The following is a 21,809-nucleotide window of genomic DNA, read 5'->3' as shown; positions in this document are numbered from 1 at the left end:
CTGTAACAGAAGCGGAGCCAGGAATCGAGCCCAGCAACTCCAGGACAGAACAAGGGCATCCCAAGGAGCAATAGAGCAATAGACTGCAGTCCTAACCCCGCCCCCAGACCACCTATGGTGTCTCTCCTTTCTGGACACTTTTTAAAAAGATTTATTTGTTTATTCAAAAGGCAGAGTTATAGAGAGGCAGAGGCAAAGAGAGAGAGAGAGAGAGAGAGAGAGAGAGAGAGAGGTCTTCCATCCACTGGTTCACTCCCCAAATGGCTGCAATGGCCAGAGCTGAGCCAATACAAAGCCAGGAGCCAGGAGCTTCTTCCGGGTCTCCCACGTGGGTGCAGGGGCCCAAGGACTTGGGCCATCTTCTGCTGCTTTCCCAGGCCACAGAGGAGAGCTGGATCTGAAGAGGAGCAGCCGGGACTAGAACCGGCGCCCACATGGGATGCTGGCGCCACAGGAGGCGGCTTTACCCGCATGGGATGCTGGCGCTGCAGGAGGCGGCTTCACCCGCTGTGCCACAGCGCCGCCCCCTCTCGATGCTCTTGCTGCTAAGCCGGTGGTCATTCTGGGGACGACAGGTGCCTACACCACACGTCATGGTCCAGGGCAGGTAAGTGCCTCTACACCTTCCTCCTGGACATGGGAGACCCTAGACAATGCCACCTCCCACTCTGTCCCACATTACATGCTAGCATTAACTATTCCCATTTGTATTGTTTAAAAAATAATGCTTGTCGGGGCCGGCACGGTGGCACACTAGGTTAATTCTCCACCTGTGGCGCCGGCATCCCATATGGGTGCCGGGTTCTAGTCCTGGATGCTCCTCTTCCGGTCGAGCTCTCTGCTGTGGCCCGGGAGTGCAGTGGAGGATGGCCCCGAGTGCTTGGGCCCTGCACCCCATGGGAGACCAGGAGAAGCACCTGGCTCCTGCCTTCGGATCGGCGTAGCTCTGGCCGTGGCGGCCATTTGGGGAGTGAACCAGAGGAGGGAGGACCTTTCTCTGTCTCTCTTTTTCACTGTCTATAACTCTGCCTGTCAAATAAATAAATAAAAATCTTTAAAAAATAATGTTTGCCATGTGATTCTAAGCTCCATAAAAATAAGGAATATGCCTATTTATACAACACCTATCTCAATGCCTGGTGAACTATTTTGAGTGAATAAATATCCTTTCATGTTTATTAATTAAATTTACCACTTAAGTAAACGGTATACTCAGTGTTGCGCACCCACCGCTCTACCCAGTCCTGGAAATTTGCATCACCCTAGGAGGAAACCCCACCCCCACCAGGCAGTCACCCCCCACCCGCCCCCGCCCGCCCCCAACCTGTCTTCCGTCTCTGCAGACGCATCCGGCTCCATCAGAGGAACTGTATGGAACGTCCTTGTGTCTGGCTTTCTCACTCAGCCCAAAGTTTCTGAGGTTCACCCGCATGGTGGCCTGCAGGAGCACATCACTGATCTCTATGGCTTCAATGGCTTATTTATGGTGTGGACAGACCCCACCTCGTTTGCCCATCATCCACTGAGACGTCCGGCTGTTCTCACCTTGCACCTATTGTGGCTGGTTCTGCTACATACATACATATATATATATATATTAGAGATTTATTTATTTATATGAAAGGCAGAGTTTATGGGGGTGGGGAGGCAGAGAGAGAGATCTCCCATCCACTGATTCACTCCCCAAATGGCCGCAACGGTTGGAGCTGGGTCAGGCTGAAGTCAGGAGCCAGGAGTTCCATCTGGGTCTCCCGCGGGATGGCGGGGGCCCAGGCACTTGGGCCGTCTTCTGCTGCCTTCCCCAGGCCTTCAGCAGGGAGCTGGATGGGAATCGGAGCAGCTGGCACACAAGCCGGCAGCCTGACACGCCATGGCATGGCCCCTACTGCACGTCTTTGAAAATGTTCCTCTTCATCAGTTCCAGTGACGCGTAACCTGCTGTGCCACCAGACTGCTCCCAGCCCCCGCGCCCCACAGCCCTGAGAGCTGTCATTCTGTCACCTGCCTTGCTCTTCTGCCTGACGCCTCTGATGATCATTCTCTGGAACCTCTCTCTCGGAAACCCCCGTCCTCCCCAGCCCCACCCCAGTCCCGGGCCACACCCCCATCCCGAGGGCCAGCCACACCCAAGGCCTGGTACCCAGTCCTCTGTGCTCTCAGGGGCCATTCCAGCCCCAGAGCTCCCTGTGGGGTGAGCTGAGCCGCGGCTGGGCCCACACACACCTCCACACTTCCCTGAGCGCGGCCACGGCCCTAAACCCGACTCCATCTGCTTCCTGGGGAGTGTCCGGGGACATCCACGAGGCAGTCTGCATGGTGGTTCATTGAGATTTGCGCCCGTGAAACACCCCAGCTCCTCTCCTCCTCCACTCTCCTCCTCCCTGCGGGGTCCCGTCCCTCCTGCGGAAGCAGGCCCTCCCTCCGGAGTTTCCCCGGGAGTGCCCTGCCCGCCCATGGAGGCCGCCTCCCACGTCTGCTCTCAGTCCACCGTGGTCCCTGGACGGCAACAGGTTAGCTGAGATCTCCCATTACAAAGGTGGCTTTGTTGATTTTTCCCTGGTCTTCCATTACATGTTACCAGCATTTGACAAAAAACTTAAAACATACAAAACTGTTGAGACTTGCGGACACTCACCGACACTGTGAGGACTCTAGCATCACCTGCGCTTTGTTTAATCACGCAGCCACCCGCTGTGCTGCCCATCCACCTATCAACCCAGCTGGTTTTGGATGCGTTTAAAAATATTTTATTTGAAGGGAGAGGGAGGGGTGGGGGAGGGAGAGAGATGAATCTCCCGTCTGCTCTTCTACTCGCCAACCGACTCACAAAGGCCAGGGCTGGGCCAGGCTGAAGCCGGGAGCCTGGAGCTGCATCCAGTCTCCCCCGCGGGGGCAGGGCCTCCGGCCGCCTTCACAGCTTTCCCGGGGAACCGGACAGAAGCGGAACAGCTGGGGCCTGAACCAGTGCTCACACAGGATGCTGGCGTGCGGCGCTGCCAACACCGTTCGCAAACCCCAGACACACCTTGAAAATAGTTGTGAACATCAATATATTTTATTCCTCAACACTGTAACACACATGGCACTACGCAGAGTTCAGTATGTGTTTATGGCTCCTTTTCTAAGGTAAAATCTCCACGCAATGGCACAAATAAATTTTTGAAAAACGCATACATCTACAGAGCCAAACTCCCACAGGATATCAATTACTGCCTCCACAGAAAGTCTGGCCTGCCCCCGCCACGGGCCCCACTCCACCCGGCCTGCTTTTGGGATCTAACACTTACTGGGTGTGGTCAGTCTTCCTCACTTAGTACGGAGTTCCTGAGACTCATCAACTTTCTAGTGAGCATCCGTTTATTTCTTAATAATTCATGTTTTTAACGATTTACTTATCTGAGTTACAGAGAGGGAGGGAGGGAGATCTTCCATCTGCTGGTTCACTCTCCCATCGGCCACAAAGGCGAGGGCTGGGCCAGGCCAAGGCGAGGGGCTTTGTCTGGGTCTCCCACGTGGGTGGCAGGGGTCCAGACAACTGTGCCATCATCTGCTGCTTTTCCCAGCACGTTAGCAGGGAGTTAGATTGGAAGTGCAGCAGCCAGAACTTGAACCAGCACCCACGTGGGATGCCGGTGCTGCCGGCGGCGGCTTTACCTACTGTGCCACAATGCCAGATCTCCATTTTAAGAATCTGCTATAACTCTCCTTCAGAGAGTCCCTGGGGTTTGTATGCCCCCCTACTCCAGAGCCAAGGCCACTCCTGGGGCCCCAGCCCCTCTCAGGCAGTACTGGGGGGCCTGCCTGGTCCAGCGCAGCGCTGCTCCTGGACTCAAGGCAGGTGGCCCGTGGACACGGCCTGCCCCCAGCACCAGCACTGTGCTTGCAGCTCCAGCTCCCAACCTGGGGAGTGCTGGGAATCCGAGGCCTGGTCCTGCAGCACCAGCAGCCTGGAGGCAGTGGGGGGACTGCGTGGCAGGGATCCGAGCATCCTTTTTGGGCCACAGGAGCACCTCAGACCCCTGCTGCCACTGCTACTATCAACTACAGCCAAGAGAGGTACAGTGAGACCCACTGCTGGATCCAACCAGAACTAGAGCCAAAGCTGCGACCCCAGAACCACACCGAGATGGTGTCTAAGGAAATGCTTGCCGTCCCCGAAAGCTACCTTTTTAAAATGATAGAAACGCTGGATTCCCCAGATACACACACGTCAGCATAGAAACACTAGAAGCAAGAAAAAATAAGGCCATCTGATGCTCCAAAAGGAACACAATAGGGGCCAGGACTGTGGCACCGCCTACCACGCTGGCATCCCACATGGGCACTGGCTCAAGTCCCGGCTGCTCCACTTCCAATCCGGCTCCCTCTGATGGCCTGGGAAAGCAGCTGAAGATGGCCCAAGTGCTTGGGCACCTGCACCCATGTAGGTAGGAGACCCCGAAGAAGATCCTGGCTTTGGATCAGCCCAGCCCAGCTCTGGCGACTGCAATCATTTGGGGAGTGAACCAGAGGATGGAAGCCCTCTCTCTGCAACTCTGCCTCTCAAATGAGTAAAACTTAAAAAAAATTTACTTATTTGAAAGGCAGAGAGAAACACACACACACACACACACACACATCCATCTACTGGTTCACTCCCCAAATAGACACAGAGGCGAGGTCTGGGCCAGGCGGAAGCCAGGAGCCTGAAACTCCATGCAGGTCTTCCAGATGGGTCAGGAGCCCACGTACCTGTGCCATGTGCTTTCCCAGGCACATTGGCAGAGAGCTGGATCAGAGGCAGAGCAGCCAGGGCTCAACCAGTGCCCGCAAGGGCCTGCTGCACGATGCCGGCCCCAGCTGCACATTCTTGTCATCAACACACGGGACATTGTCTAGGATGTGCCATGTACGAGCCCACAAAACAGGCCTCAACAAATTAAAAAAATCAGAATCCTTGAGCCGGCGCCGTGGCTCAATAGGCTAATCCTCCACCTTGCGGCGCTGGCACACCAGGTTCTAGTCCCGGTTGGGGCGCCGGATTCTGTCCCGGTTGCCCCTCTTCCAGGCCAGCTCTCTGCTGTGGCCCGGGAGTGCAGTGGAGGATGGCCCAGGTGCTTGGGCCCTGCACCCCATGGGAGACCAGGAAAAGCACCTGGATCCTGGCTCCTGCCATCGGATCAGCGCGGTGCGCCGGCTGCAGCGGCGGCCATTGGAGGGTGAACCAACGGCAAAGGAAGACCTTTCTCTCTCTGTCTCTCTCTCACTGTCCACTCTGCCTGTCAAAAATTAAAAAAAAAAAAAAAAATCAGAATCCTGTCAAATTTCCTTTCTATTGTGGAATAAAATTGGAAATCAACAAAAGAAATTCTAGAAGTTATACAAATACATGGAGACATGGTCTTATAGGACAATGCCTCACTTAAGAAATCAAGAGCAGTTTACAAATTGTTTGAAAATGAAAATGGCCACACAGCACAACTCCTGGGAGAAAGGGAATGCTGACACAGCACCCACACCGCACCCTGCTTCATGCTAACGCATCCTGGGAGGTAGCTGACGGCTCGCGTGCTCGGCCCCTGCCACTCACGTGGGAAACCCGGGTGGGATTCCAGGCTCCTGGGTTTGCCCTGGCCCAGGCCTAGCTGCTGTGGGCACTTAGGGAGTGGGCATGTGAACCAAAGGCTTTGCTGCTCTGGCTTTCCCAGATGAGCACACTCCATAGAGTACATGCATGGGATGGTCTGTCCAGGCATCTTCCAGTAATGGGCCCTAGGCACGTTCCGTTTGGAATCACTATGGAAAAAGCGGCTCTCACACAATCAAGAGCCCTGCGTTCACTTTCCTGGGCGGGCAGGCAGGCGCATCCAGTTTTCCCAAGAAACTGTTAGACCCTTCCCTGGAGTGCTTATACCTAAAGCAGCTTCATACCCTAACGAAGAGTTCGCTACTCCATTCCTCACAGAATCGGTGTTGCTTTTATTTCAGCTGCTTCAGCGGATGTCGGGCAGTGTTTTATTGTGGTGCTCTCGTTAAAACTTTTTAAGGCTTATTTATTTGAAAGGCACAGTGATGAGAGGTAGGGGGAGGGACAAGGAGATTTTCCATGTGTTGGTTCACTCTTCAAGCCAGGGCTGGGCCAGGCACCCCATGGGTGACAGGAATTCACGTCTTTGCAGCAGCACCCATTGCCTCCCAGAAGCATTAGCAAAAAGCTGGGTCAGAAGCTTGAGGCAGGGTCTCAGGGGGTCCTAGCGTCCAGGGCTGTCTGCTGGCCTGTCCCTCAGGGACTTTCTCCATCTGTGGATGGCTCCAGCCCACTTCCATGACAGCTGCCCCTCCCCCTTCCCACTACTGTGTAACATGTGACAGAACATATAGCAATGCTGGGCCAGGTACTCTCCTTCCCGTGATGTGCCACGTGTAACCAAATGCCAGGACCCATCCAGCCTCTTACTGCCCCCAACTCCTGGCATGCCTTTCCGCCCTGCCCTAGCTGGGGGAAGCCACTCACACACTGCTGGCCGAATTCTCTGCCACTGTTGGAGACTTCTGCCCTCTGGGGCCTTGTCAGGTGAGGGCAGACTGGACTGGATCCTACCACCTGCAGCTGTCACAGGATCCAGGATATGGTGGTGAGGGACTGCTCCAAGGCCACACACACATTCCTGAGCTTGCCAGTGTCAACCAGCACACGCGCAGCCCTGCTATCCCTGCGGGATTTGCGTTCTGCTGACTGCTCCTCCCACTAGGCACAAGTCTCTGGCAAGAACCCTGGTTTGAGTCCAAAGCCCAGGTTTGTTTGCCCCCCCCAGCCCTGCCTTTTAAAAAGCATTCCATATGGACACTGGCTGCTCCACTTCTGACCCAGCTCTCTGCTGTGGCCTAGGAAAGCAGCAGCAGACACCCCTAGTCTTTGGGCTCCTGCACCCAGGTGGGAGACCCAGAGAAGCTCCTGGCTCCTGACTGGCACAGCTCCAGATGTTGTGGCCATCTGGGTAGTGAACTGACTGACCTTTCTCTGCCTTTGAGATAAAAGAAAATTCTATCTCCAAGATATTTTTTAAAAAACCTGAAAAACCGAATGGTAGGCAATGGACTTGGCAGACCTGTGGACTTCTAGATGCCAACAGTGCCCTCCCGGTTCAGGCCCTAACGACTCCCCCAGCTATTACGCCAATATACCAACGCAAGCTGTTCAACCTCCTTCAGTAACCAGGACCAGATCTGACTTCTTCAAAAGGCCTGCTGCTGGGCCAGAGCCCAGTGCCGCACTGCAGGCGGACACACACCGTAAGCTCCCAAAAAGCTCTCAGGTGGGGTGCTGGCATACAAGCCAGCCAGTCATTTGCCCATTCCCTTTGATACAGATGCTCACGTCAGTCAAGGTCTGTCCAGGGGACTCATGAGTGCGCCCTCTGCCCCACTCCCTCAGGGGGGAGGGCGCAGCACACTGTGTGTACCGAGAACCCTTGGCATGGTCAACAAAGGCTGAGACTCAAAAACAGAGCTCAGGACAGGGCCGACTCCACCTCAGCAGCAGGCAAGTGGACGAGGACTGTGTGGACTGTGACAGAACAAAGCAAGCTCCCCCAGTCCCTCGTTCAAGCTGAGAGGCGCGTTTCCCAGTGCCCCGCTGTGCATGCGACAGCTGCTGTGTGTGGCTGGCCAGTCTGAGTGAAGAATCGAAAGCACCAGCTACTGAACGGGCTGATCTCAAAGCTCTCACCTCACTGTGAAATGAAAACTTAGGGTTTCAGTATTAAAGCAAAGACAAAACATAATTTTAATTGTTTTAATCAAGTAACGTAGCTGTTTGGAACAGGAAATTTTAAGACAGTTCAATAGAGCAGTGAAGGATCACTCTATTAGGATACCCTCCATGAATAAAATTCAACAGATTACGTGAACTGGAATTCCACTGGAAACTTGGCACCAGACTGAACATTAGTCCAAGCCAAAATTTTCTCTTTAGTGTTGAGAAGCCCTAAACATATTTTCCTTCAGGTTAAAAGTAAAAAGCTCTATAACAGAACCTCATTAGCTTGACACTGTTGAGTACAACTTAGGTCACCAGGATCTCCTATGGGTATTTCAGTTGATGAAAGCAAACTGGCCATACAGCAGAATTTGAAACCTAGGCGACATATGCGTTTGCAAAACTCCCCTCTTTGGTGTGACACAGCACATTCCATCCAGGTATATGGCTCCTGTTCCACTCTCATCAGAATCTACCAAAGGCAGTTGTAAATAAACTCTCTCAAATAAGATTGCTAGGTTTCAGTTCCTTAAAATATCAAGCTAACAAGGTTTTATTTTATCAAATGTTTGTATAATTTCAATGTGAAAAAATTTTTACATACATTTGTTAAAGTCTCATAATCTGTGAGATGGGTCACAAGGAAATAAGGAAACGCTGTGAAAATCCTCCAAACAAGCTTAACCATACGGACTCCCAGTTCCCACAGTGCACTTCTTGCAGAAAGGAATAAACACAACAATTTTCCATCTTGAAGATGATTACTCAAATATAGTCAGAACTCGGATCAAGTGAGTTTACATTAGCTAACTACTGGGCAAGGAATTCTCTCACAGGTCCAAACCCGAAGCCCTGCAGGGCCGGCAGAGGCCCCAGTCACCCGCACTCAGAGCCAGCGTCACAGACCTCTCGGGTGTCTGCCTAGATTCAATGTGAAGTAAAAAATATCCCAAGTCTTACACCAAAATAGAGGCTTCGACTTAGAAATATGCTTTTAACCTTATTTTTAAAATAAGACAGAAAAACAAAAATCAAGTTTGAAACACAGTAACACTTATTTTGGCAAGCTAGCAACCAAAATCTAGAAAGCGTACGTAAGCTATGTGGTTCAAGTGGAAAAGGCATTCAAGAACAACCTTAGTATTCAGGGAAAAATCACACTGAACGAAATATACAGTATGTCTAAGCATTCGGAAGTTATAATTTAAACCATAATGGTAAAAGCTAAAAACTATGCTCAGTTTCTGCTAGAGATTAAGTGCACCTTTACCTGTTTCCCCCAAATAAAATCAGCTGACTATGTAATCACACCTCAGAATTTGTGTTCTCTTAGTACAAAGCAACCACTACACACACATACAATGCTTGCTTGTTAATGTAGTAGTCATTTCCCTGGCTCATCCAACGTGCAATGCACACGACTTCAAAGACTACAAATTTGGGGAAATTGTACACAAACTGGAAAAACAAAACTTCAAGTTTCAAAACCTGCTCTTAATCAACGTTTACAGGACACTCAGGTCACGTCTGCTCCTCAGATGTTGCGCTGTCATTTGATCAGCAGTCTACCTTGGCCTAAACGTGCATTACCAAACACCAATCCATGGGACCAGAGGTAAAACTTTCCAAGTACTGTATTTCTTAGTGGCTGAATAAAGTCATTACAAATACACACACACTCTGAAGACCTCATTATGGTCTCAGCACCTAACAACGTATCACAGGCTCCAAGAATCCTATCAGGTTAAATGATGGTACATTATAAAAGGAGCCAATTACTTCAGCCAAAGTCATTCAGAGCCAAAAATCTTAAGAATGACCAAAATCAAATCTTTATTTTTGTTAACTGTATAAATGTGATCCAAATGTGTCCATCACTAGTTTTTCAAAAAGAAACATGCTATAAAATAAGCAAACTCTATCTGCTCACTGATGTGTATGGACTCCCTAGATGTCTCACTGGGCTTAAATACAGATCACTCACAGTAATAGATTTTCTGAGTATAAAGTGTAGCATGATGTTAAGCTATTTTAGCTTTTGCACATACATGTTGCACTTCTGGCTGATAATGGAGAAAAAGTTGCAGCATTACACTGTTAAGCTAGGTTGCATCCGGCCCTTTAAATGGCATCAATATCAATGTCGTCATCCTTGTTGTCAGACTTCACAGTTTCAACTTTCGGTACACTGGCAGTCTTCGAATACACCACCTGATAAAATAAATTATGATTGTAAACCTGTCCCCATCAATCTGCATTTAACACATACAGTCACAAAGCAGATGCGGCATGTACACTCTCGGTACACGTGTACACTGCCTCTCCCCTGCTTTCCTCGTTTTCTTTGCAGATCACAGTCTCTGGTCACAGAGGGAGAGATGTTCATCACCCTCTACAATCCATTCATGATTATTTCCCAAACTACTGTCCAAACATTTTAACAAAACACCATCATCAATGCTCTATTTTCTCCAGAGTTTACCTCAATGTTCTCATCTTCATCATCTTCTTCACCACCAGAAGACTCCTCCTCTGCCTCCTTCAACCATTTAATAAATGGCTCTGCTTTGACACGAATCTCTTTGGCAAGTTCTTTTGAGACGTATTTCTTAGAAGCCTAAAAACCGATCAGTACGATTTTCTTAGTTTGAGGACATTAAAAAGTTAACTTACTCTGGGGAGATCATATCCTGATACTCTGGTCATGAATCCTCAACAAAATACAGAGTTAACACACGTGAATCGCAGCTGTTTGTTAGTGCAGATACAAAACTGACAAGGCAGGAATCGCCAGCCGTCCCAAGTCACTCCTCCACCCGAAAAACCCCCAGCAGCTCTGGCGCAACACTCCTGACCTCTCAGAGTCCACTCGTGTGGTCCCCACCTTTTCCGACCAGCTGATGATGACTTCTTCTTCTAAAAGGTCTGCATCGTACATCTCCTTCAAGATGTGTGGAATCTTGGAGATGAGCTGAGCCTGATGCATTGCTACCACACACTCCAAACCATGAAGAAGGTACCGCTGAGCTTTTTTGTTGTTGTGACAAAACTGCAAACAGAGATTTTGGCATTAACAAACTTTTCGTTCATGATCTAGGCTGACAACTTCTAACAAATGAGCCGAAGAGGTTAAAGCGATAGATGGCAGGCCCAGGGAGAAACAGCTGTCATTTCATTTATGAATCTGTTTCCTTACTCTTAGAAAATGGCGCCTGTATTTCTTAATTTGTTCCCTGATCTTCTCATTAAAGAGAACTTCAGTCAGAACAAGAGGGCCCATGGCTTTCACGTCCAGCCTTTCTGCCTCAGCGACGATTTCCTTGTCAGATGAGTCAATGACACCTTCTTCTTTCTTTTTCTGCAGAGAAAAACCAGAGAAAGGGACTTGTTATTTTGATAGTTGCTCAAGACTCCAGGTGCCCCTGCATTCTGGCAACTACACTCCACGTCACTTCTTGAATGGACAGAGAACGCGAGAACTACACGGCCATTAACCAGAATATTCACACGTATCGAGAATGCACCTGCCTGCTGGCCAGCTGAATACAGTAATTATCTGAAAGGCAGAACCTGAGGAGCACAGGTTCACAGCCGGAGCAGATGTTCACCTTAACAAAATCAAACAGGATGTTGACGCGCTCCTCCACAGTCCTCTCCAGGTCGTCACTGAGCGTCAGGACTTTCGCATGGTCACTGATCTCGTCCATTCTGCGCCTCTGAGCTTCCTCAGTTGTGTCCTCTCCCCAGTCGTCATCCTCCTCCTCCTCCTGTTTACAAAAGAAGACACTTGGTCAAGGGCATTAAAAATGTTTGCAGATGATGCCAAGTTAATGACATCAAATTCACTTTCTACCTCTAAAATAAATTAAGTTCTTCTGATTTTAAGCAACCAACAGTACCTGGGATCTGAAACACAATGCAACACACATCAACCGTATCCCAGGGCCTTCAACACTGCACTCACCACAGCATGTGGAGGAGGACTGATTTCATTTGGCGGCGGCGGCGGTGGTGTTTCACTGCTGGATACGGAGCCGTTCTCCTTGTCTTTGCCCTTCCTGTTCTTCTTTTCCTTTTCTTTCTTCCCTGTAGCACTGTCACTATTCTCTACATGGAAACAGAATGAAATACAAGTTTAATCTCATAGCGAACATCTCAGTGCCCACCGTACATTTAAATCCTGTCTGTCTGCTATGGATCACCCTCAGAAAACCAAACAAAACGCTTATAATTCTAGATTAGAGCCAGTGATATGGTGCAGCTGGTTAAAATGCTGCCTGTAATACAAGCATCCCACATGGGCACCTTCCAATCCAACTCCCTGCTAATGCACCTAGGAAAGAAGTGGAAGATGGCCCAAAGCCTCTACACCCAGGCAGGACACAGTCCTGGCCACTGCGGCCACCTGTGGAGTGAACCACCAGAAGAGGATCTGTCTTTCCCTCTCAAACAAATCTTGAAAAATTCTATAGATCATACTTATCCCACTGTGTTTCAAAGCTGAGAAATTCAGTCTGAGAATGGAAAATCCTGGGAATCAATTGTTGGATGAGAATAGACATGAAGTGAGATGTCTCAAATGCCCAAGAAGTTCAACATAGGCCTTGTGACCTTGAACAAGGCTTCTATCTCAAACCAGCCTTCTCCAACACAGTTGAACACTGTTTAAGTCTATATAACGGCTTGTCTCACAGGAAAGAGAACACCGGAATAGGTTAGACTTCCTTGCTATAGCAAGCTCAAATTGTGTCAGACAGTTTTGACAGTCTGCCACAGAGTGTTGCTTGCAGTTTAAAGACCCTTAAATCTTAAGACAAGCTCTCCGTTTACCAAACAACACTAATCTTAAGTGTCTCATTCACCTTAAGATGGCCCATCTCAAAAGTTGATGGTATGGTGGAAAAATCTACTGTATTCAACTTTAATGGCACACACACAAAAAAAAATAGTAGACTTTTCAAACATTTACATGTAATGCAACGTGGTGTTCCCATATTCCTTTTGCAACAGAAAATCTCCCACTTTGTTTCCAAGAAATTTTGTTAAACTCTTATTAGTGGGGCTAGTGCTGTGGCACAGCTGGTAAAGCCACCGCCTACAGTGCCAGCATCCCATATGGGCGCCAGTTCAAGACCTGGCTGCTTCTCTTCTGATCCAGCTCTCTGCTATGGCCTGGGAAAGCTGTAGAAGATGGCCCAAGTCCTTGGGCCCCTGCAGCTGAGTGGCAGACCTAGAAGCAGCTCCCGGCTTCGGATCAGCGACGGCCAACTGGGGAGTGAACCAGCAGATGGAAGAGCTCTCTCTGTCTCTCCTTCTATGTAACTGACTTTCAGATAAATAAATAAATTAAAAAAAAAAAAGTCTTGTTAGTTTAGTATGAAGCCTTACCAGGTGGGTTTTTGAGAATGAACGTGCAGAGTTTATGATGTGTGTCAAGCATGCCTCGATAGCCACAGGCTTTACAAGAATTGCCTATTGTTTGCTTCTTCGGATTGACATGCTGGAAAAGGAAAAAAAACCATCATAAGAAATGAGAGACGGCGACCTACTTAAAAAAAATTGTAGGTGCGTTGTTTTCTAACAGCAAAGTGTGCCTTGCCTTCCCAGGAAAGGCAGTGCTACCACAGGATTGCTCAGAGGCAGGCAGATGGTTTTGTCTGTTCCGAACAAAAACCCCGCTGCATTCACTCACCAGATCGGTTTCAGGATTCTCACACTCAGGACAGAGAACAAATTTTTTAATGAATCCATCCAACATGTCTTGCAGCTTATTCGCCTCATGAGATCCATTGACAATGTAACGGTCATTCTTAACATCAAACTGGGTCTGTGCTCCCAGCTCACAACCAAAATATTTGGTGGGATCTATTTGGAGAAAAACAATTAGATTTGCCTCATTACAGTTAACTAAATGTCTGGCTGCTTGTTCATATCTTACACAAAAATCACTGTTTTTAAGTTGTTGGGCACAGAGCTAGTGGTGTAGGTAAAGCTGCCACCTGCAGTGCCAGCATCCCATATGGACGCCTGTTTGAGTTCCAGCTGATCCAGCTCTCTGCTATGGCATGGGAAAGCAATGTAAGGTGGCCCCTTGCACCCAACTGGGAGACCGACAAGAAGCTCCTGATCAGCTCAGCTCCAGCTGTTGTGACCATTTGGGGAGTGAACCAGCAGATGGACAGCCCCTCTCTCTGCCTCTCAAATCTTTAAAACAAAAAAAATCGTGCTAAATCTAATGTGCTGCCCAGGTAATTTTGTGAACTTAAGACAACTATTACATTTGTTAGAGGTTCCACTCCTTACCCTTTCAACTAATTAGCAAAGAATTCGTAAATGTTTTTCAGCTTAAAGAGGATCAAGACAATATATATTCGTCATATACCTTTTCAGACTTCTCCAAGAAGCTTTACTTACACGTTGGAGGCCGATTAAGCGCCTTTGCAACGTCAACCATGTTGACTATAACTGTCTTGATTCCATTTCCTTTGCCCTCAACCTAAAGAGAACACGAACTTTATTTTTGCATTTAATCTACTTAAACATCTACAGTCTTCCTACAAAATCGAAGATCAGCATTACCTTGGCAATCAGACGGGGCATCTTGTAGCGATAGAACTGGTCTGACACGCTGCGGTTGACGTTGACAGACATTTTGGCTTATTAGTGGCTTTATCAATAAGATGAAGAGATCTTTGATTGCAACTTTTTGGTATCTTCTGTCTGGAGAAGAAGGGATGACATAAACGACTGCAAGAGTTCTCGGTCTCTGACATGAAAAAATTTTCGCCACTGAGGCTGCAAGCTTCTTGCTTGTATGCTATGTGTCCCCAATACAGGTACCAATGGCTGCGCAACAGCTCTGCAAGAGAAGCAAAGAACACACCCGATCCCCGCAGGTGTAACGTCACTCCCGCACCGACGGGCTGCCCGCGCCACACACAGCCCCGGACCCGGCGGGGCGCCTCCGACTCCCCGACCCCGCACGCCGCCGGCGACAGACGGGGCCTCCGCGCTGGCGACGCCGCGGCCCGGGCCCGGGAACGCCGGCCGCCGCCCGCGGAAGCCCGCCCCGCCCCCACCCGCCGGGGCGGCCAGCCCTGCCCCCCGAGCCGCAGTCCGGGGCCGAGCGGAGCGTTGGCGCCGCGGCGCCGGCTTACTCCAGCGTCCGGCCGCGGGCGCGAGGGCCCGCCCGGCCCCGCGCGCCTGACCTTCGGCCCCGCGCCCTCCGAGGCGCTCAGGGGCGCCGGGCCCATCCCGGGCCCGCCGCGGCGCCGGGGCCGCCGGCCACCCCCGCCGCGGGCGCGGTGACTCACAGATGCGGCAGCGCGCGCTCCCGCCGGCAGGGCAGAGGCCGCGCCGGCTGCGGGCCGCGGGCCGCCCGCCCCCCAAACTGCGCCACACGCCGCGGCGGGTCACGCGGCGGCGCCGCCATCTTGTGCGGCCGCCATCTCCCGTCCGCCCGCCCGCCCGCGACTCACCGTTTTCGTCAAATAAAGACATAAACCCAACGCTGCTCGCCCGGGACTGGGATGAAGTGAGGCGCGTCTCAACCCGAGTCCGAGTCCGGGGCGGCGGAGGCGGCGGAGCGGAGCGCAGCGCAGCGCGGGGAGCGGCCGGGCCAGGTGCCGCCGCCGAGCAGCGGGAGGGGCTGTCCCAGACGTCCGCGGTCGGGCAGCGCGGAGCGGCGACCTGGCGCGGAGAGACGGCGCCGTGAGCCGCGGCCGGGCGGGCGCGCCTGCCCCGCCAGCCAGCGGCCCGCGGGGTCGGGGGGCGAGGAGGGGGCGCGGGGCCGCCGCCCCTCCAGCGGACTCACCTCTGGAATGTTCTCGCTCTGACTGAACAACGCCGCCGCCGCGCTCAAGCTACCTTCGGCCCCAGCGCCCGCCCCTCGCGCTAGGCCGCACTACCGATTGGCCGGAGGCCCGCCCGAGCTCGCTTTTGATTGGCCTGCACGCCGCGTCAATCGCGCCCTCTCCCCGCCCCCTCTTCCTGAGGGTCCTGTCGCCGCTTCAGCCCGCCTCCAGCCGGGGTCCCGGCTTCCTTCCTCTCCCCTCCCCCCGCTTTTCCCAGTGGCCTTCGCGGCGCAGGCGCCAGATCTCGCGAGAGAGGGAGCGGCCGCCGCGGCGGAGCTTCGTCTAGTGGTTACGGCACTCTGGGAAAGATGGCGGTTGGTTCCCCTCCCCCGTCTGCCTGAGGCTGGGCCTGGGCCTGGCTCGGGCCTGCAGCGCTCCGGGCCGCTCCTCGCGGCGGCGCGCTCGACTAGGGGCCGGGCACTCGCCCGCCGGCCCCTGCCCGGCTCCTGGATCGCGAGTGCTGCCTTTTATCCGCCTCTTTGGGCCGAGTGGCCTCGGGGGACCCTGGCCCTTGGATGGGGCAGGCCAGGGACTTCGTCGCGCCGAGCCTGGCCGCTCCCCTCCCACACCGTGGCTCCCCGGTTTCAGAAGTGGAAACCTCGGACTCGCTCGTAGCGGGGCCTCCTGGCAGCGCCCCCGCCTCGGCGCAGTGTCCGCTGCGCTGCCCCAGGCTTGGAGAGCCCCGACCCTCGCTGCCCCTCTGCCGCTTTGCCCCGAGTGACCGCCCGTCGCATGGGGCCCCGGGGTGACCAGGGCGGCTGTGGCGACAGGGCTCGCGTCTTGTTCTGCCGCAGCTTCCCTGTGCTTCCAGGAACTCGGGCTTGAGCTGGACGGTGCTGGCTGCTTCCTGGCCGGGCTCCCCGGGTCCGCACCTGGAGTGGACAGCGTGGGTGTTAACCCGTGCAGCTTGCAAGCTTAGAGGCTTTTTTTTTACATCAAAGTGCAGGGTTACTCTTTTTTTTTTTAAATTTTTTTATTTAATGAGCATAAATTTCCGAAGTACAGCTTATGGATTACAATAGCTCCCCCCCCCCTGTAACTTCCCTCCCACCCACAACGCTCCCCTCTCACTCCCTCTCCCCTTCCAGTGCAGGGTTACTCTTCCTGGTGTTGTGGGCTCTGTAAGCCGTTCGGCCCGCCTAGTGCGGGTGTAGGGAGTAACTCGGCCGTGCTGGGCAGGGTCGCGGCGGCGCGTGACTGCAGGGTTGAGGCCGGTTGGCTCTGCGTGGCTGCCCACGCGTGACGTTATTTTAGAAACTCCTGGAAAGGAAGGGCGCGCAGCTCTCCTGGGGTAAGAGGCTTTGTCCTCAGGAAAGTTTTAAATAAATACAAGGCGCCTTTTTTCCCTTGCCCAGTTTTTAATAGTTTGAGCTCATTTTAAGTTCTGGTGTGTGGCACTCACAGCCACGTTGTGAGGCTCTCCACCCGCCCTCGCAGCCGAGTGCTCTGGCGGCGCTATCTTACTCACTGCTAGACCCCAGGACAACGTTTATTCCCATTCTGCAAATGTGCGAACAGGCCTAGTGGAAAAATTTAAGCAACTTGCCCAAAGTCATACGAGGGTATTTAAACAGTAAGTCATGGAAAATTTTGACTGACACGTCTGGTGAAAATAAAATGTAGAAACCATGCATAGTTATTTTTGTAGTATGCATTTTCCATGAAATTTTTGAAGACCCCTTGTGTGCCTGGATTGCAGGCTTTTTTGTGACAAAACAACCTTTTAATTTCATTTTCTCACAAGCTGGACTCCCTCACAGACCCAGTGAAGGTCAGAGCTAGGATTTAGGCCCAGAGCTGCGGGGTCCCAAAGCCATCGCCTTGAACAGCAGGGGCGCAGCCCGCAGGCCCACGTGAACGCCGGCAGGCCTGTGCGGGGAGGCAGACCTGCGTGAACACCGGCAGGCCTGTGCGGGGCGTCCTCACGCTCATTTTACGGGCGAGGAGACTCGGGAAGGGGAGGCGGTGTTCCCGAAGTCGCCTGTCACTGTTTGAACTCCGGCTTGTGTGACGCCAGGCCTGTTGCACAATTCCGCCTCCCATGTCTGGGCCTGTGCCCATTTGGCTGTGTCACGTCCTCCAGTCAGGTGCTCACCGTCCACTAAAGGATGCACGGGCACCAGGTGCGCCTGGATGCCTGTTGGACGAGTGTGGCGCGTGGCCTGAATGGCAGACGTGAGAGGCAGGCAGCTCTCTGGTTGTTGAGACGTTGTCTTGCCGTGCACGAGCCCCTCACTGCGCAGGATCAGCCCCACGCGGACTTCGGGAGACCACCTGTCCAGTACCTTAGTGCCCACGGTGACGGGGCCTGTGGCCCGGCTCCCCCGGTCTGCACCTCGTGAAGGGCAATCAAAAGCAGTCGTCGGCTGCTCCCCTGGCCTCCTGTGACACCTCTCTCCCAGCTTTCAGTTTTTCAGAAGTTTCTTTTTTCTTTTTTTCTTTTTTTTTTTTGACAGGCAGAGTGGACAGTGAGAGAGACAGAGAGAAAGGTCTTCCTTTGCCGTTGGTTCACCCTCCAATGGCCGCCGCGGCCAGCGCGCTGCGGCCGGCGCACCGCGCTGATCTGATGGCAGGAGCCAGGAGCCAGGTGCTTCTCCTGGTCTCCCATGGGGTGCAGGGCCCAAGCACCTGGGCCATCCTCCAGTGCACTCCCTGGCCACAGCAGAGAGCTGGCCTGGAAGAGGAGCAACCGGGACAGAATCCGGCGCCCCAACCGGGACTAGAACCCGGTGTGCCGGCGCCACAAGGCGGAGGATTAGCCTAGTGAGCCGTGGCGCCGGCCCAGTTTTTCAGAAGTTTCTTTAGGGACCGGCGCTGCCTGGCAGGGTAAGCCTCCACGTGTGACACTGGCGTCCTGCGTCGCACCGCCGGTGGGAGTCCCGGCTGCTCTGCTTTCAGCCGATCTTCTCCGAATGCACCCGGGAAGACGGCAGACGGTGGCCCGGGTGAGAGGCTCTGCTGGAGTTCTGGACTCCTGGCGAGGCAGCCATTTGGGGAATGAGCCAGTGAATGGAAGATGCCTCTGTCTGTCTGTCTGTCGTACTCTCTGACACTCTGCTTTTCAAATAAATCTAGAAAAACAATCGAAAAGTTATTTGTTTATTTGAAAGGCAGAGAAAGAGGCAGAGATCGCCTAGCCCCTGGGCCCCTTCCCAAATGTCCACCGTCCCACCCAGAGCTGGGAACCGGGAGCTCCGTCTGCGTCCCCTGCGCAGGTGCAGCCATGGCTGCTTGAGCAGGAAGCTGGGATCAGCAGCAGCACTCAGACTCAAACCCAGGACCTGACACGGAGGTGGGTGCCCCAAGCAGGGTCTCAACTGCCCGGCCAAACCTGCCCCTCTCAGTCTGAAAGCTGTGCGGAGTCAGGCGCCCTCCCAACAGCGAGCTACCCGGCATTGCAGTTTCTCCTCCAGCGCTGGCTTGTCGGCACAGTGTGCCCAGATCAGACATTCAGAGCTGCTGGAAGGGAGCCCAGGCTTATCTGGTGAGTCCAGAGGCACTGGCTGACATGAGGTCTGGTATCTAACATAGTAAGAGCAAACATTTCTGTGCCAGGAGTAAGGGTTCGACCCATCTGCGCCACAGGCCCTGCCCAGGGAAGTCACGTGTGCACAGTGCAGGCTGGTAGCCGCCTTCTGGGCACCTCGCTGAAGCCCGTCATCCTCTGTGGATTCTCTGGCCTTCTGGGCAGGCTGGGCCGCCCCTAGGGGAGCGTGGTTAGGCTGTCAGCTCTGCATCACCTGACCTGGGCAGAGGGGTCACCTTTAGTGCAGATGTTTGCGTCTGCCTTCTGGGCTGCACTTGTGCCACTTTATTTTTACTTTATATTTTACTTTATTTGGAAGTCAGCATTATATATAGAGAGAGGCAGAGACAGAGAGAGCTTCCTGTCGCTCCCCCTCTTCGTGGAGGAACGACACAGGATCCTGCCTAGGCTTCCTATCCGAGTCATGGCACCATTATGTCGCTCCCCCTCTTCGTGGAGGAACGACACAGGACCCTGCGCTGTTCTTTCGTCTGCTCGGCCCTCCCCGGGTTCGCTGCTGGTTCTTCCCGGGTTGGCTACTATCCCTTCCACCTCCGTGGAAGGGCAGTTCCCCCTGGCCACATTCCCCACTTCCGCAGGGGAGTGGCACACCGCCGGCCGGCTCGTCTCGGGGGCTGCACAGGTGTTCCCCTTAGATGTTCCCCATAGATGTTCCTGGTGCATGCCGTCTCTCTCCTCCTTTATAGTCCTCCTCCGCCAATCCCAACTCGGCTGCCCACACGCCGAGTACGCTGCTCTCCAATCAGGAGCAAGTCCTACAGTTAATTGGTTGAACTGGAGGCAGCTGTGCGGAAGCTGTTTACTTCTCTCCCAGCGCCATATTGTGGGAGAGCAGATGCATAGAATAAGTCTTAATTCCAGTAACTCAGTCCAGTCCGGGCTGCTCCCCACACTTCCTTCTGCTGGGTCACTCCCCAGATGGCCACAGTGGCCAGTACTGGACTGATCTGAAGCCAGGAGCTTCTTGCAGGTGGCCCACGTGGGGGCAGGACCCCAAGCACTTGGGCCATCTTTCTCCTGCTTTCCCAAGCACATTAGCAGGGAGCCAGATTGGAAGTGCAACACCTGGGTTTTGAACCGGTGCCCACAGGGGATGCCAGCTCTGCAGGCGGCAGCTCCACCCCTAGTGCAGCCCCTGTGCTTGCACTTCTGACTTGGCTGTGCACAGCCTGGTTTCGCAAGACGGTGCTTCTCAGGTTGGAGCTCAGTGCTGCGGGCCCGCCCCAGAGGACAGACCATTTAGATTTCTGAGAAAGCTCCCGGGAGGGAGGCGCTGCTGTTCCCGGACTGCACTTAGCCCTGAAGCCAGGGGATTCCCCTCCCCGCTGGGCTCTCAGCAGGGGCTCCAGGTGCCTCATCCGGCAGCCAGTCTGAGCATGAAGAGTTAGCGGAGGAGACCGCTCTGCCCACCTGATGAGAGCGTGGTGGATGTGTCCCCCGGGGCTGATGGCCAAGTGCTGGCGCCAGCATCCTGCTGACCATGCCCCTCGGAGTTAGGATGACGGTGGGTGCTGACAGCCCTGTAGTGCTGAGGCGGCCCAGCCGTCTGCACCCTTGTCACTGGCACACTCACACAGCTGCGGAGGTGGCATGGCTGAGATGCAAGGCCCAGGGGCACAGTTGGTCTCCAGTCTCAAGGTCGGACATCCTGACTCCCAGCCCCAGGATCCTCTCACTGTGTAGGGACCATTGTGCCACATGGTGTGCCCAGGTTCTAGAAACTGGCTTCGTCTCCTTTAGTTGCATTTCGGTTATGTCACAGTGTGTTGGCAGGGAAGGGGAGCAAGGCCCAGACGCTGACCTGGAAGCACCTCTGGTTAGGTTGTGTGCACCACGTCACCTGCGCTTGGGTAGAGGTGTCTTCTAGGTCATCCCCGTAGGTGTCTGGCTGCACTTGGCAGAGTCCTGAGGCTGGCTGTGAGCCCCAGAAGGTCAGCCAGGATGCCTGTTCCTCCATGCCAGTGGCTGTCAGTCAGCCCTGAGCACCCTGTACAGGAAGTGCCAGGCTCCACGGGTCAAGTGACCCCAGGGCTACAGGTTCCACTTGTGTGAGTGAATTGAAAACTTGGAAATTTTACCTAAAAATCTAGATTTCTTGTTCGTTAGGAAGTTGGAAACTCTGAAATCCTGATATATACACACCAGGAGTGTGTGTGTACCATTCCCTCCCCCCCAAGTGTGTGTGCACCATTCCCCCCCCCAGGTGTGTGTGTGCACCATTCCCCCCAGGTGTGTGTGCCCTGTCTCTCCCCACGTGTGTGTGTGCACCATTCCCCCCCTGTCGCTCCCCGTCTTCGTGGAGGAACGACACAGGACCCTGCGCTGTTCTTTCGTCTGCTCGGCCCTCCCTGGGTTTGCTGCTGGTCCTTCCCGGGTTGGCTACCGTCCCTTCCACCTCCGTGGAAGGGTGGTTCCCCCTGGCCACATTCCCCACTTCCGCGGGGGAGCGGCACACCGCCGGCCAGCTTTCTCGGGGGCTGCACAGGTGTTATCCGGATGTTCCCCTTAGATGTTCCTGGTGCATGTTGTCTCTCTCCTCCTTTATAGTCCTCTCCACCAGTCCCAACTCTGCTACCCACACGCCGAGTACGCTGCTCTCCTCCAATCAGGAGCAGGTCCTGCTGTTTATTGGCTGAACTGGAGGCAGCTGTGTAGAAGCTGTTTTCTTCTC

At 53.4% G+C, this 21,809-nt stretch overlaps 1 protein-coding gene and 1 non-coding gene across 6 annotated transcripts; both read right to left on the bottom strand.

Annotated features, from left to right (window-relative positions):
* Positions 1-7,760: 7,760 nt before the first annotated feature.
* Positions 7,761-15,796, bottom strand: EIF5 (eukaryotic translation initiation factor 5). Of its 5 annotated transcripts, none has more exons than XM_070065430.2 (12): positions 15,552-15,690; positions 15,217-15,427; positions 14,318-14,597; positions 14,153-14,234; positions 13,431-13,603; positions 13,127-13,238; positions 11,703-11,845; positions 11,347-11,505; positions 10,935-11,096; positions 10,623-10,787; positions 10,221-10,355; positions 7,761-9,949 (listed from the first exon to the last, which is right to left on the bottom strand). In XM_070065430.2, exons 3-12 carry the CDS (start codon positions 14,387-14,389, stop codon positions 9,860-9,862), a joined length of 1,293 nt encoding a protein of 430 aa, XP_069921531.1. In that variant the 5' UTR covers positions 14,390-14,597; positions 15,217-15,427; positions 15,552-15,690; the 3' UTR covers positions 7,761-9,859. The 5 variants fall into 5 exon arrangements, with proteins under 5 accessions (XP_069921531.1, XP_089178880.1, XP_089178879.1 ...); XM_089322754.1 differs by having other exon boundaries at positions 14,318-14,458; XM_089322753.1 differs by lacking the exon at positions 15,217-15,427 and having other exon boundaries at positions 15,552-15,796.
* Positions 12,399-12,524, bottom strand: LOC127487896 (small nucleolar RNA SNORA28). Its single transcript, XR_007915164.1, has one exon. It is a non-coding gene; the product is annotated as a small nucleolar RNA SNORA28 (small nucleolar RNA).
* Positions 15,797-21,809: the final 6,013 nt, after the last annotated feature.

Source organism: Oryctolagus cuniculus, chromosome 20 (assembly GCF_051225735.1).
Source record: "Oryctolagus cuniculus isolate XC-2025 breed Fujian yellow rabbit chromosome 20, ASM5122573v1, whole genome shotgun sequence".
Lineage (NCBI taxonomy): Eukaryota > Metazoa > Chordata > Mammalia > Lagomorpha > Leporidae > Oryctolagus > Oryctolagus cuniculus.
This window is presented reverse-complemented; position numbering and strand designations above follow the sequence as displayed.